Genomic DNA, 15784 nt, shown 5'->3' on the forward strand with positions numbered 1-15784 from the left:
ATGGGGCTCAAGCCAACTACACATAAATCTTGAAGATAGAGAGCCTCCTGACTTTTAGGGGGTACATAATTAGTTGTAATTTAGTATTTGTGAATTTTATCACTTCAACTACCTATGCCATGAAAAACTCTTGTGCACCATGATATACAAAAGATCCTTAGCAAAAACAACTCATAAACTTTGAAAAATGACTCATTAGTCTTCATGAGAAACCAGTCATTCAGAAATGGTGATTTCTGGACTGAATATTATTGGGTTAGCCTGTTAACAGGAGTAGCCGTTCCTCACTTTACTGTGGGCCCAAGCATAAAATTGCCCAGAAAATCCCATGAACAGAGGAACCCAGTGGGCTACAGTCCATGGGGTAGCAGAAGAGTTGGACATGACTTAAGGACTGAACAACAAAACAAACCGTAAAATGATTTAAGCTTTCTACCCAGCTCTTTCTTACACATTATGATAATGATGGGTAAGGTTTTTAATATCAGTTCAACACCATGTATTACTATCAGCTTATGATCATGAGTATTAGAACCAAAGTATTTTAAGACGATATCTTCAATAGTTGAAAAAGATCAAATGTCTTAAAAGCTTGAAACATACCTTGAGGATTCTTGCTTCCAGATTTTTTACAAAGTCTTGGCAAATTACAGAAACAAAATATTGGTACAATGCAAGGAGAGGCAGAATCTACCAAGAGAAAAACACTCTGTTTTGAAACATATGTTATCAAGTTAATAATCTAACAATACAATTTAACCAAATATTAATGCAAGAGATGTTGTACAAAATCATGATTTATTTTTTCTATATTAAAAGACTGTACTATTTGGTATAAGTGAAATGATCTGCCTAGCATATTCTTCATGATTTTATCAAAAGTTCAAAGTGGTATCAGTGACTTATAGTTCCAAGTAGATGCCACTTGGTACCCAAACCTAGGTTTCACATTTCCATAAGCATGGAAAAATAAAACTCAAGTTAATCATCCTTCTTGAAAAAAATTAATTCAACATATATATATGAATTACTGAGGCCGGTGGAAACATTCTAGCAAATAAGCTATCAAATAATTGCAGAATTTAAAACAAAGGAACTCATATCCATCATCTCAATGTCAACTGCTATTGTCTTCAATTGAAATCTCTCTATCAGCAAAAAAAAAGTATAACATGCCTGTCATATGAATGTCAGACATTGTTGAATGAGGAAAAAAATCTAAGTCCTTGCCATCACAGAACATATATTCTACTGCTTAAAACTCGAGCTTACTTTTCACATAATATTTTTATTTTCCTAGAATTAACCCCAAAGTTCAAGTCTTCTTGATGTTCCATAGATGTATGTGAAAGCTTGTAGACTATCATTTTTTCACTTGCCCTGACCACGATTCAGCTAAAGGCAGGTGTTGAGGGATAGTTTTGCCTGGACTTTTGAACAGTTCTTAACTGCAACTTAAAACTGAAGTTCACTCTCTGCAGCTGGGTACTGCCCCATCAAAGGAAGGTGGAGCAAGAATGGGGATTTGGATCCTTATTATTTAGCAAACTATTTCCCATTATTCCACAGCAAGGGGTCCCTTGGTAAATTTTACATATTACAGCAATTGCCTTAGGCACTTCTAGAAGGTTCAGTTCAGTTCAGTTGCTCAGTCGTGTCCAAGACTCTTTGCGACCCCATGAATCGCAGCATGCCAGGCCTCCCTGTCCATCACCAACTCCCGGAGTTCACTCAGACTCACATCCATCGAGTCCGTGATGCCATCCAGCCATCTCATCCTCTGTCGTCCCCTTCTTCTCCTGCCCCCGATCCCTCCCAGCATCACAGTTTTTTCCAATGAGTCAACTCTTCGCATGAGGTAGCCAAAGTACTGGAGTTTCAGCTTTAGCATCATTCCTTCCAAAGAAATGCCAGGGCTGATCTCCTTCAGAATGGACTGGCTGGATCTCCTTGCAGTCCAAGGGACTCTCAAGAGTCTTCTCCAACACCACAGTTCAAAAGCATCAATTCTTTGGCGCTCAGCCTTCTTCACAGTCCAACTCTCACATCCATACATGACCACAGGAAAAACCATAGCCTTGACTAGACGGACCTTTGTTGGCAAAGTAATGTCTCTGCTTTTGAATATGCTGTCTAGGTTGGTCATAACTTTTCTTCCAAGGAGTAAGCGTCTTTTAATTTCATGGCTGCAATCACCATCTGCAGTGATTTTGGAGCCCCCAAAAATAAAGTCTGACACTGTTTCCACTGTTTCCCCATCTTTTTTCCATGAAGTGATGGGACTGGATGCCATAATCTTCGTTTTCTGAATGTTGAGCTTTAAGCCAACTTTTTCACTCTCCACTTTCACTTTCATCAAGAGGCTTTTTAGTTCCTCTTCACTTTCTGCCATAAGGGTGGTGTCATCTGCATATCTGAGGTTATTGATATTTCTCCCAGCAACCTTGATTCCAGCTTGTGCTTCTTCCAGCCCAGCGTTTCTCATGATGTACTCTGCACAGAAGTTAAATAAGCAGGGTGACAATATACAGCCTTGACGTACTCCTTTTCCTATTTGGAACCAGTCTGTTGTTCCATGTCCAGTTCTAACTGTTGCTTCCTGACCTGCATACAGATTTCTCAAGAGGCAGGTCAGATGGTCTGGTATTGCCATCTCTTTCAGAATTTTCCACAGTTTATTGTGATCCACACAGTCAAAGGCTTTGGCATAGTCAATAAAAAAGAAATAGATGTTTCTCTGGAACTCTCTTGCTTTTTCCATGATCCAGCAGATGTTGGCAATTTGATCTCTGGTTCCTCTGCCTTTTCTAAAACCAGCTTGAACATCTGGAAGTTCGCGGTTCATGTATTGCTGAAGTCTGGCTTGGAGAATTTTGAGCATAACTTTACTAGAGTGTGAGATGAGTGCAACTGTGCAGTAGTTTGAGCATTCTTTGGCATTGCCTTTCTTTGGGATTGGAATGAAAACTGACCTTTTCCAGTCCTGTGGCCACTGCTGAGTTTTCCAAATTTGCTGGCATATTGAGTGCAGCACTTTCACAGCATCATTTTTCAGGATTTGAAACAGCTCAACTGGAATTCCATCACCTCCACTAGCTTTGTTCGTAGTGATGCTTTCTAAGGCCCACTTGACTTCACATTCCAGGATGTCTGGCTCTAGATGAGTGATCACACCATCATGATTATCTGGGTCGTGAAGATCTTTTTTGTACAGTTCTTCTGTGTATTCTTGCCACCTCTTCTTAATATCTTCTGCTTCTGTTAGGTCCATACCATTTCTGTCCTTTATCAAGCCCATCTTTGCATGAAATGTTCCCTTGGTATCTCTCATTTTCTTGAAGAGATCTCTAGTTTTTTCCCATTCTGTTCTTTCCCTCTATTTCTTTGCACTGATCGCTGAAGAAGGCTTTCTTATCTCTTCTTGCTATTCTTTGGAACTCTGCATTCAGATGCTTATAGCTTTCCTTTTCTCCTTTGTTTTTCGCCTCTCTTCTTTTCACAGCTATTTGTATGGTCTCCCCAGACAGCCATTTTGCTTTTTTGCATTTCTTTTCCGTGAGAATGGTCTTGATCCCTGTCTCCTGTACAATGTCACTAACCTCATTCCATAGTTCATCAGGCACTCTATCTATCGGATCTAGGCCCTTAAATCTGTTTCTAGAAGGTAGTGTAATACTAAATGGATTCATGCAGGTTCAGTTAAGGAGTCTTTCATTGTCAGTCAACTGGCAGCTGCTAATAGCAACAGCTTTTAAAGAGGATTAGAACTGGTCTTAAATGATTTCAAACATAACACATTTTTCTATAATGATGCTCTACAAATATAACAATAACTTTTTCTACAATTAATGCAGTACAAAACAATAAGAGTTGGCTATTACCTTTGAGATTGTATCTTTTCTTTAGTGAGAAATAAAAACACACCATTTTATTGCTTCCAACTGCTCAATTATTCAGAAAAATGTTCTCAATTTCTTAAGCTTCAGAGAAAAAAGTCTCATTTCTTTTCCAGGGCAGTGATATGTATTATATATGGATAGGACTAGGCAGCTAAAGGTTACCCAGGGAATAGGTAAAACTATTTTCTAAATCCAGAAATGAAGCCCCTTAACAATGAGAGAAACACCATTTTTGTTGTTTTTTTCTAATAAACATTTTTTTGTGTCCCAAATCTTCCACGTATTACAAGCATGTATCAACCTTTTCACATTAACACATGACATTATAATTTAACAACTAATATCAGGGGACAATAAATCTTTTCAAAATGAGGAGAGAGTTAATTTAGAACAAGAGAACAGAAAACAACATATGAGAAAAAAATAAGGTAAGTATTAAAATTATAGAGGAAAGGGAAAGAGGCAGAAAAAGAGAACGAACAGATATTAAGGAGCAAACACAGTGAGAAAAGACATACAATAGCAGAGGAAATAGAACAGAGGAAGAAAAAAGAAAAACTAAGATAAAGGATGAAAACATAAATATAATGACCAACAGAAAATACTAATTTATGTCTAAAATGAAATCAACTTCAAATTTATGATTTGAGACTTATTTTCCCAAAGGAAATGAGTTTTTATTTGAGTTTTAATTTCTTAGGACATTAAGAAGTGTCTGTCTTTAATTTCATATTTAAAATCTGTTTTTCACTTAGATGTGTCCTTAACATAGAAGAAATGAGACAGATACAAAGATAAGTTTGTCTCAATAAAGAAATACTCCCATAGTTTTAATATTGATATTCCTTCATGACTTAATAAAGTGAACTTATAAGTCCACTACATTTCTGTGTTCCAGACCAGTTAAACATTCTAGTCAATTTCACCATATCTTAAGGGGGAAAAAACAATAAATAATAGAGTTAAAAAAAGAGAGAACCAAATCAAATAGACCTGGCTATTGTATCCAAAATGGCATGCAAATAGTGATGGTAAAGAAAGAACATTAATTATTTTATTTTGAAGTACAGATCAAAATCCTGAAAATAGAGTTTAAAGGTAAACAAGAATTGATCACAAGAGCAATAGTAAAATTTAACCCTGCCAAGTAAAAAATACAATATAAGTGGGGTAAGATATCACCGTGAATTCAGATTTGTTGATTTTGCAAATCACTTACTACTAGATTTTGCTTAGCAAAGTGCAGCTCACGGATGACATAATACAAACTCGCAATGACAGAGCAGATGTCAGCCCGGTATCTGTCTGAGAAGAGCTCGATGCCTGGGAGAAGCTGAGTGATTTCATACTGAGCGTAGCAACGTTCAGCTTTAGGATGTGGTAGTGTGGTTCTAAGCAAACCCTGAGGACGAAAAAGGTGAAATGAACAGCTGGAACTTGCATTTGCAACAACAAGAAAGATAAGTATTTAAAAGATATAAGGAATAAGTGTATTCCTTCCCAAAGGGCTTTGTGTTGCCTAGCACACTGTACCCTAAAATAAAGGGCTGTTTGTTGTTATCAATTGCTAAGCAGTGTCCAACACTTTGTGACCCCATGAACTGCAGCACACCAGGCTTCCCTGTCCTCCACTATCTCCTGGAGTTTGGTCAAACTCATGTCCATTGTCAGTGATGCCATCCAACCATCTCATCCTGTCACCCTCTTCTCCTCCTGCCCTCAATTATTCCCAGCATCAGGGTCTTTTCCAATGAGTCAGTTCTTCACAACAGGTGGCCAGAATACTGGAGCTTCAGCATCAGCATAAGTCTTTCCAATGAATATTCAGGGTTGATTTCCTTTAGGATTGACTGGTTTGATCTCCTTGCTATCCAAGGGACTCTCAAAAGTCTTCTCTAACACCACATGAAAGCGTCAATGAAAAGTACTTATTTATATTCTCATCACTACAGGTTCCAAATACTTTATCACTGACAATGGGCCTTTTAAACCCCATGGTAGTTGGATATTTATTATCTTGAGAAGAAATTATCATTATTTTATCATTTGTTGAGAGTTGACTTTGTATTGGGCACTCTTAGTTTATTCCTCATAAATATTATCTCATTTAATCCTCACTTAACCCACCCCTAGAAAGAAGACTTATTATGTCACAAGTGATATAATTGAGGCTGAAACGATTAACTTCTCTGAGGTCACCCAGTTAATGCTGGCAAAAAGAAGATTCAAAAATTTTGACTATTTGACCCAAAAATCTATGTTTTCTCCACTCTACCAACCTACAAGTAGAGGAAAGAAAAACATACTTCAGAAGTCTAAATCAAGCACAGGTAATTCTAAATTTTTAACTGAATTAAGTGAAAAGGTAATTGGTTTAACTTGACCAGTATTTCTAAATACAATTTATATGACAAATATTGTGCAAGCTATTCAGAAACAAGATGAATACACAAAATCAAATTGTACATTTAGGAGTGCTTCTTATATTATCTTAAACAATGACATTTCTTGATGACAAATGCATCATCAAATTATTCTAATGTATATACCAGGAATAACTTTAATCAGACTGCTCATTAAACTTATAAGATACCTAGTCTAAAATACTATGCAATTGTTTAATTTTTAGTTTAAAATCATGAAAAAAATGAACAGATTTTTAAAATAAATCCCAAAGCTAATTTTTATTTTAGGTGTCAAATTACTAAGAAATGCTGTCTACATTTAAGCAAAAAAATTAATTATTTTCTAAAGCATAAACAGCATTATCTTCAAGAACGAGGAATATCAGGAGAAAGCAAAGGATGCAACAGAAGAAATCTGATTCGGATTATCATTCCCTCTGCATCCTCGCCTCTCCAACCTCTTCCCTTTGAAGCATTGGCAAGAGGTGTATGGAACATAGGAAAACTAAAAAATCTGGCAATAGACTCCAAGAAACCTGTCTCAAAGATCTTATACACCCAGATTTCATAAGCTATCAGACTCTCTGATACACATAACAAGGGTTTTCCATCCTTCAAAATAAACAGGACCACCAAGAGATTGCAGAAGCCCCTGGCTATGTTCCTGAATCTCAGAATGTCTTATATTTTGGATAAAAGCTCCTTTCTCCTTCAGTAAAATCAAACTAAGAACTGCAGACACTCTACTTCTGTAATCTTCAACTTATTTTTGGCTTGAATTATATGGCATATTTTACATCATGCAGTTAAGCAAAAGTTTATTTCCAGATGAGGCAGGGCAACCCTTTCGACTCAATCAGACTGGCTTCACTGCTCCATGAAAGAAGGACAGGAGACTCAGTTTCCTCATCTGTAAAACTTCTCCATCTATAGTGAACACGAGAAAACTGACTCTGCTGAATACTAAAGGTGAAAATGCCACAGGGGTTCAGTCATCAAAGGAAAGATGGGCGTAGGATATTTAATCAAGGTTCATGTTATTTTCCTAATGTCAGTTTTATGAATGTAATAAACCACTGCATTTTAAAAAATTTTTACTAATTAAATGGCTGTGCTACTACAGAACGACATATATGAAGTATTACCTGAAAAAGTAATGCTGATAAAAGGCAACAATTGGTTCTCTTTTCAACATCCAATGTCTGAATAAATCTAAGTATAAGAAAAAGAAACTGATTCAGAGACAATGTTCCAAGAATATTTTTACATAAATGCAACTCTAATACTCATAGATTTTAACTCAAAACTTAAGTAACCTTTAATTTAATTAAAAATTAAAAGTTTAATTTTTAATTCTAAAAGTACTACATTCTCATGTAAGATTTAAAACGTTGAAAGACAAAAAAAAAATAAAATGAAAATTCACCAATAATGCTACCACCTAAACATGATTACCAGTAACATTTCAGTCACTTTCCTTCTAGATTTCCTTCTACATATAATTATATAGATGAACATTCACATTAAGACTGAAATTATGTAATACATATTTTTATAAATAAATGTTCTATTATTGAACATAATCAGTTATATAATTATTTTACAGAACTTTAATATTTTTATCAGTCAGATGTACCAGAATATTAAAATATTCATCTCCATTTGGATTTTTTCCATTGTTGAAACAAACATTGTCATACCTACATTTTTGAGCACTTGTCCTATTACTTCCACTGAATAAATCCCTAGAAGTGGAATTTTGGGAAAAAGGAGGTGCACAATTTTAAAGTTTTTTGATGAGCACAATTAATTAATTTCTTCTCATAGACTGAAACACTGTATTTCCTCACCAGCAGTACATTATGGATCCATTTATGATATTAAATCTTTCCACCAAAGATTGAGGTAACTCTGTGTTTATTACTGTCTCATTTTATGTCCCTTAGTAGAGTCTGAGTTTTCTTTACACGGGTCTTGAAACTCACATTTGTGACTATAAACCACATTACCTTCTCCTAAGTCTTATTTTAACACCAGTGGACTTCACTGTATTAATAACACCAGTGTGAGTTCTGCTTCTTTGTGAGGTGCTTTGCCTGCTGAGCAGTGGGAGAGAAAAGTTTCTTCTCCTCAGGGAGTCTCCAAGAATAGGCAAAACCCCTGGAGAACCGTAAGAGCCTGTGGAAGTCAGACTTCCAGCTGGGTAACCCAAGAAATGACTTTCTGTTGATTGAAAATCACTAAGTAACAACTTCAGAGGCCCAGAGACCCTAAGGTGTCCTCTGGCAGGAATGCTGTAAGCTGTTCTTTTCAAGCTGCGAGCCTTTCTCAGCTTTTCTGTTCTCTGCTGCCAAGTGCTACTAAGTTAGAAACTCAGACTTGAATGGGGACCCCTGTGTGTGTGTGTTTGTGTGTGGGGACTCATGTGTGTGTGGTGTGTGTGTGTGTGTGTGTGTGTGTGTGTGTGTGAAAGGAAGAGTTCCTTCTCAGGAGAGCGAAAGAAAAATCAAATGACAGAGTTTTTTAAAGATCTTTGAACGTTTTATACTTTTGAAATGGTAAATCCATACTTCCCTTGCCCAAATGCTAATTTTCTGAAAACTATGTGATCGTGAACTAAGACAAATTACTATTTTTAAAAATTTTCTCTACAGCTCAAAATATTGTTGCAGATATTTTGCCTACCATGCCTTATAATGTAACTACAGAGGTAACGGAAACCTGTACCTCTACTCTCTTCATATTTTTTGTTTTTCACATTAATCAAATATTTCAGATATTTGTGAGTCCTAAGTAGACATAAGGCATTGTGATAAGACTTCCACATATGCCATGTGTGGCAGGCTGAAACATGGCTGCCCAATGATACCAACATCCTAATTCCCTAAACCTACGCATATGTTGCTCATGTGGCAAAAAAAAAAAAAGGAATTCCCTGGTGGTCCCACAGTTAGGACTCCATGCTTTCATTGCTGAGAGCCCAGGTTCAATCTATGATCTGGTCGGGAAACTAAGATCCTTCCAGTTATATGATGCAGTGAAAAAAAAAAAAAACTTGCAGATGTGATTAAGTTAAGGGCCCTGAGATAGGAGGCAAAGTTCTACTGAATTATTCACATGGGTTCAATCTAATCACAATGGTCCTTTAAGAGAAAGATAGGAGGGTCAGAGTCAGAGAAGATGTGAGGATAGAAGCATACTGACAGAAAGGAAGATGAGAGTCTGGGGTCCTGAAGACAGAACATGAAGAATGCAGGAGGCCTTGGGAAGCTGAGACAGGTAACAGCAGATTTACTCCCAGAACCTCTGGAGGTAGCTCAGCCCTGCCAACACTTGGATTTTAGGACCTCTGCCCTCCATAACCATAAGACGATAAATCAGTATTGTTTCAGGCCACTGAATTTTGTGGAATTTGTGACACCATCAAGAGGAAATTAATACAGTCTGTGATATGGGCTTAATTATATGCCCCACTGGGTCTTCCCTGGTGGCTCACTGGTAAAGAATCTGCCTGCCAACACAGGAGACCCGTGTTCAATCCCTGGATCAGGAAGATCCCCTGGAGAAGGAAATAGCAACCTATTCCAGTATTCTTGCCTGGAAAATCCCACAGGCAGAGAAGTCTGGCAGGCTACAGTCCATGGCATTGCAAGGAGTCAGACATGACTGACACATAAGCCCCCCTGCACACCCAAAATTCCTAAGTTGAAATCCTAACCCCTAGTAACCTCAGAATGTGAATAAGAAATGGGGTCTTTAAAGAGGTGATCAGGTTAAAATGAAGTCATTAGGGTAGGCCATCAGCCAATATGAGAGGTGTCCTTACAAGAGGAAGAGACTAGGACACAGACACACACAGAAAGGAAGACCATGTGGGAAGAGGCTGAGAAGAGAGTTACCTATGAGCAGGGAGAGAGGCCTCAGAAGAAACCACCCTGGCAAAACCTTAATCTCAGATGTCAAGACTCCAACATTGTGAGATGGTAAATCTCTCACAGATTGATGTTCTGTCACTAGTCTGTAGTAGCAAATGAATACGGTATGTCATGTAATTTCTGTCATCATGGTTTACAGATGAGAATAGTTAGTCTCAGAGAGGATGAGTAACTTGCCAGGGGGCACCCAGAGTTATTAGGAGGCTCTTAAATTAAGCCTTAGTTGGCCTGCCTCCACGCTGTTATTCTTGCTCACCTACCAACTGTTCATCCACTTAGTCATTCATTCAACAAACAGTTACTGAATGCCATCTCCATGCTGGGCACTTGGGATACACTTTGAACAAAGCAAAGACCTGTGCCCATGCGGTGCTCACATTCCAGAGGTGGCCCTGGTTACAGGAAGAGGAGACGGCCATAAACAAACAACAGCACAAACAAGTAAAGTGTATAATAACCTTATAGGATATGAATGGAGCTGCCCAAGAACCCAGTGTGTGGGAGGCACCCTACATGGCCCGGGTGGGTAGCCCATGAAGGAAGGCCCCAGGTCCTACGCAGATGGCTCCAGCGTCATACTCACTGTGCTATCTTTGCTGATATCACTGCTCCCTGCAAACACCCCCAGATGCCAACTTTGGACAGGAGCTCCTCACTGTAGTCTTTGGAACCTGGAGGTGACCGGCCATCAGTGGCATTGGTGAGTGAGCTGCCAAACTCCTTCCATGTATGGAGCACATCTTCTTTCCTGAAAATTTCGTCCAGAGCTTGACTCCAACACTTAAAAGCAGCCCTGAAACAGAAACGGGGCATCAGGCAGCATGAGATCTGTGTTGTTAAATCTCTTTCAAAAAGGAAAGAAAATGCATTGAATAAACATTTTCATCAAAATGTGAGAAGGGATCTGTGCCATTTATTGCTCATAACCGTTTCTCTCCAGTAGCATTTGATGACTAAAATACAGCAATGGAATATTATCCAAGAACTAAAATTTATGAAAGATGGTGCCTTTTTTCATAATAGTTAAAAATTTTTCAGGTGAACAGAGTTCTCCCTGTTTTACTGACTCCTATAAGCTACCTTTTCTTCTGTGCGAAGATGAGAAGATTTCCAAGTTCATGCAATGCCTGCACATTAAGACTTCTTTGATTGCTGGTTTGAAGAACATCTGTATTTTTAATCAGGTGAAAGAAAAAAATGTTAGTCTCTGTAAAATATTTCCTTTATATATGCAAGAATATTTTAAATTGCTTTATACCTTGACTGTGTAGATAAGCAAACTTCAAGTTAATAGACCCTCTAAATGTCACGATATAGCTATACAGAACAAACGATGTTCTGTTTGAATGTTAGGGAGTAGGAAAGTGGATCTAAGAGGGAGGAAACAAGATTGGATCTAACTGGTAGGAAACATGAATAAAGTAGATAGAGTAAGAGTGAGGCAGGTCAAGATGGTGAAGGAGAAAAAAATCCAGAAAAAGCATACAAGTGAGATTGGACTGGGTATAAAATATAGAAATGTCATATGTGGCCAGAATATGGTTTTGGGGGAGGTTGAAGAAGCAGTAGTGGTAAGATTACTGAGCCATCTGAATGCCAAGTGGAAAAATGTGAACACTATTCTACAACAGATGGGAAGACTTGAATGGTTTGGTTTTGATCAGAGATGTGACAAGAGTGCAGCATATCAGATTCTTCCTTCACCCGAATGCAAAAAAGCACATCTTTATTATCACCTGAATTTGTTGTTGCTTTCTGAGGAATGCATGCATTCCAGGATGTGTAGCCAAAAAAAAAAAAACCCATCTAACATGGCATTGGTTCCTAATGAGGGTAGCTCTATTGGCTAGTGGGTATTTTAGAAATCTGAGGGAGGAGGCTGTTATTTGTCACAATGGGGCAACTGCTAGTGTTTCCTCAGTGAGGACCTGGCACTGGGGGGCCTGCAATGTACAGAACCTTCCCCCACAGGGAGGAAAAAGATGAGAAACATGTAGGTAATTATCTGAGTCTAACATCTAACTTCATTTTAAACATAGAAAGGGTATTTTTACATGTTTTCAAAATGCTCAGTTTTCCAGAAATGCAATCCATGTAATATTTTGTTTTTGTTCAGGATGCCCTACATTTGCCATTTTAGAACATCATGGCATCAAAATTAACAATGCTGATAGCACCTGAGTCACCAATATAATATGCTTGTATCAGTCTGCATTTGCAGCTGTCATATTCCTATGTATCCTGTATATCTTACATACAGTATATGAGCATCTGATTGATTCTCTGTACCTCTGGCGCCTAAGCTCTTGCTGCAACTGTTGTCGTTTAGTCACTCAGTCGTGTCTGACTCTGCAACCCCATGGATTATAGCCCACCGGATTTCTCTGTGTAATTCTCCAGGCAAGGAAACTGGAGTGGGTTGCCATGTCCTTCTCCAGGGGATCTTCCCAACTCAGGGACTGAACCCACATCTCCTGCACTGGCAGGCAGGTTCTTTATCACTGAGCCACCTGGGAAGCCCACCTAAGCTCTTACATATTAACAAATAGATTCTTTTATTATAAGTGATTTCATTTAATTTATCCTTCAATTTATATTTAGAACCTCATATTTATTTTTTTAATAATGTGTATAGGAAGAGTATATTAATACAAATTTTATTTCAGGTGCTAAAGGGGGAATATTTTCTGTTATAAAAAAGGGGGACATTGGATCTACGACATGCTGAATTTATACTGCTGAATTTGTAGAAAAGCCAAATCAAGTGGAAAGACAAAGAAAATGGAACCTTTTAGGGCAAAGCAAAAGCACATAACAGTGGCCACATCTCAACAAACAGTTCACAGATTCAGTTAAAGTGGGATGAGCGGGAGGGCACCTAGGATCTCGCAATGGTACCAGCGAGGCTGGACAGACGATCACAGGAGAGGGTGGGCAGCGGCCTGTCTCCTCACTGCTCTGTTACTGCCTACAAGGGTGTGATGAATAGAGTCTATGTTCAAGCTCTTTCATCCCATTTCTACAAATGATATTTCGTTACTGTACAGCACAAGGAGCTATATTCAATATCTTGTAATAACCTATAATGTAAAATAATCTAAAAAATATATACACATACATATAACCAAATCACTTTGCTGTACAGATGAAACTAACACAATATTGTAAATCAACTATACGTCAATAAAATATATATTAAAAAAGGTATCATTTCAAGACCAAATGCAATCTCAACATTAATGTGGCAGATCATATTGAAAATGAACATGGAATGAATAAACCTTACTAATAGTTTCATAATAAGAAGAAATTACGAGTCCAAGTTGTGAGGAGGGAAGCTTGCTCTTCTCCACTGAGCTGAAAACTCGGAAATGCTCCTGAGAAAGGTCAGGGGGTGTTGGCATGTGCATCTCTTCTGTCCCCATGGAAAACTCCACCTTCCCAGTAGCAAATTTTAAATTGTTCACTCTTCCTTTGTCTCCTAAATTCATGGGAAAAATTTTAAAAGAAGCTTAAAAATGGAGAAAGAAGGGAAGTTTAAGAGGAGGGGGGAAAGTAGGAGAAAGAGAAAGGGAGAAGGAAGGGTTTTACATAGAGTTGAGCCTCATTTACAGTTCAAGGGACTCTGTTTCCATGTCTCGAACCATTTCTGAAGAGCCCAGGTGTGTGTTGACGCGCTCTACACTCGTGTTACCTCAGAAGGAATAGTACAGAGGGCAGTTTGCTGGAAAGTGAATGCTGAGATAATGCTTTGCTCCTCCTGGGGATCAGGGGGGAGAAGCTGCACAGTTTGAGTTTACTTTTTTAAAAAGAGTTTCCAACATTAAGATGTTAGTTTGCCTCTGGGGCAGAGACCTCTGGGATAGGCGCAATGTACAGGTAGTTCTGACCTAAGAGGAAAGAAATAGGAAAGAATCTGTATCTGTGTAAGGTCAGAGGACACACAGGGAAAAGAAAGGGGAAAATATTCTAGGGGAAGGAGTTTAAAACCTCAGAGAGAGAGAAGCTAAAATGGATTTAGGTCTACAGCCAAGGACTAGAGATAAACCTCTGAGGGTATCTTCATATTAATACTAGGTGAAATTCAGAATGAAGTGGTGTAAATCATCCTTAGGAATTTTATCAGCTTTTTTTCAATTCATACCCTTAACCACTGTTAATGTACACCATAAAGATCATACACCATGACCAAATGGGCTTTATCCCAGGGATACAAGGATTCTTCAATATCTGCAAATCAATCAATGTAATATACCACATTAACAAATTGAAAAATAAAAGCCATATGATTATCTCAATAGATGCAGAGAAAGCCTTTGACAAAATTCAACATCTATTTATGATAAAAACTCTCCAGAAAGCAGGAACAGAAGGAACATACCTCAACATAATAAAAGCAATATATAACAAACCCACAGCAAACATTATCCTCAATGGTGAAAAATTGAAAGCATTTCCTCTAAAGTCAGGAACAAGACAAGGGTGCTCCCTCTCACCACTACTATTCAACAGAGTTTTGGAGATTTTAGCCACAGCAATCAGAGAAGAAAAAGAAACAAAAGGAATCCAGACTGCAAAAGAAGAAGTAAAACTCTCACTGTTTGTGCTTCTTCCAGCCCAGCGTTTCTCATGATGTACTCTGCATAGAAGTTACATAAGCAGGGTGACAATATACAGCCTTGACATACTCCTTTTCCTATTTGGAACCAGTCTGTTGTTCCATGTCCAGTTCTAACTGTTGCTTCCTGACCTGATACAGGTTTCTCAAGAGGCAGGTCAGGCGATCTGGTAGTCCCACCTCTTTCAGAATTTTCCACTCATCATCAGAGAAATGGAAATCAAAACCGCAATGAGGTACCATTTCACACCACTCAGAATGGCTGCTATCCAAACGTCTACAAGCAATAAATGCTGGAGAGGGTGTGGAGAAAAGAGAATCCTCTTACACTGTTGGTGGGAATGCAAACTAGTACAGCCACTATGGAGAACAGTGTGGAGATTCCTTAAAAAACTGGAAATAGAACTGCTTTATGACCCAGCAATCCCACTGCTGGGCATACACACCAAGGAAACCAGAATTGAAAGAGACACATGTACCCCAATGTTCATTGCAGCACTGTTTATAATAGCCAGGACATGGAAGCAACCTAGATGTCCATCAGCAGATGAATGGATAAGAAAGCTGTGGTACATATACACAATGGAGTATTACTCAGCCAGTAAAAAGAATACATTTGAATCAGTTCTAATGAGGTGGATGAAACTGGAGCCTATTATACAGAGAGAAGTAAGCCAGAAAGAAAAACACCAATATAGTATACTAACGCATATATATGGAATTTAGAAAGATGGTAACAATAACCCTGTATGTGAGACAGCAAAAGATACACAGATGTATAGAACAGTCTTTTGGACTCTGTGGGAGAGGGAGAGGGTGGGATGATTTGGGAGAATGGCATTGAAACATGTATAATATCATATATGAAACGAATCGCCAGTCCAGGTTCGATGCATGATACAGTATGCTTGGGGTTGGTGCACTGGG

General features: G+C 38.2%; 1 protein-coding gene across 4 annotated transcripts in view; it reads right to left on the reverse strand.

Annotated features, from left to right (window-relative positions):
* The window catches only part of CFAP54 (cilia and flagella associated protein 54), a 315472-nt gene that overhangs the window by 134069 nt on the left and 165619 nt on the right, over positions 1-15784 (reverse strand). For all 4 annotated transcript variants that reach the window (XR_005719649.1, XM_040232778.1, XM_040232776.1 and 1 more), the window contains 6 exons: positions 13526-13720; positions 11320-11407; positions 10823-11032; positions 7450-7516; positions 5119-5301; positions 604-690 (listed from right to left, as the gene is read on the reverse strand). Coding sequence is in view for 3 of the 4 variants with exons in the window: in XM_040232778.1 (XP_040088712.1) it covers positions 604-690; positions 5119-5301; positions 7450-7516; positions 10823-11032; positions 11320-11407; positions 13526-13720 (830 nt within the window). In the remaining variant the exon portion in view is untranslated. The remainder of the gene's footprint in view (positions 1-603; positions 691-5118; positions 5302-7449; positions 7517-10822; positions 11033-11319; positions 11408-13525; positions 13721-15784) is intronic.

This window comes from Oryx dammah, unplaced genomic scaffold, assembly GCF_014754425.2.
Source record: "Oryx dammah isolate SB20612 unplaced genomic scaffold, SCBI_Odam_1.1 HiC_scaffold_29, whole genome shotgun sequence".
NCBI classification, from domain to species: Eukaryota; Metazoa; Chordata; class Mammalia; order Artiodactyla; family Bovidae; genus Oryx; species Oryx dammah.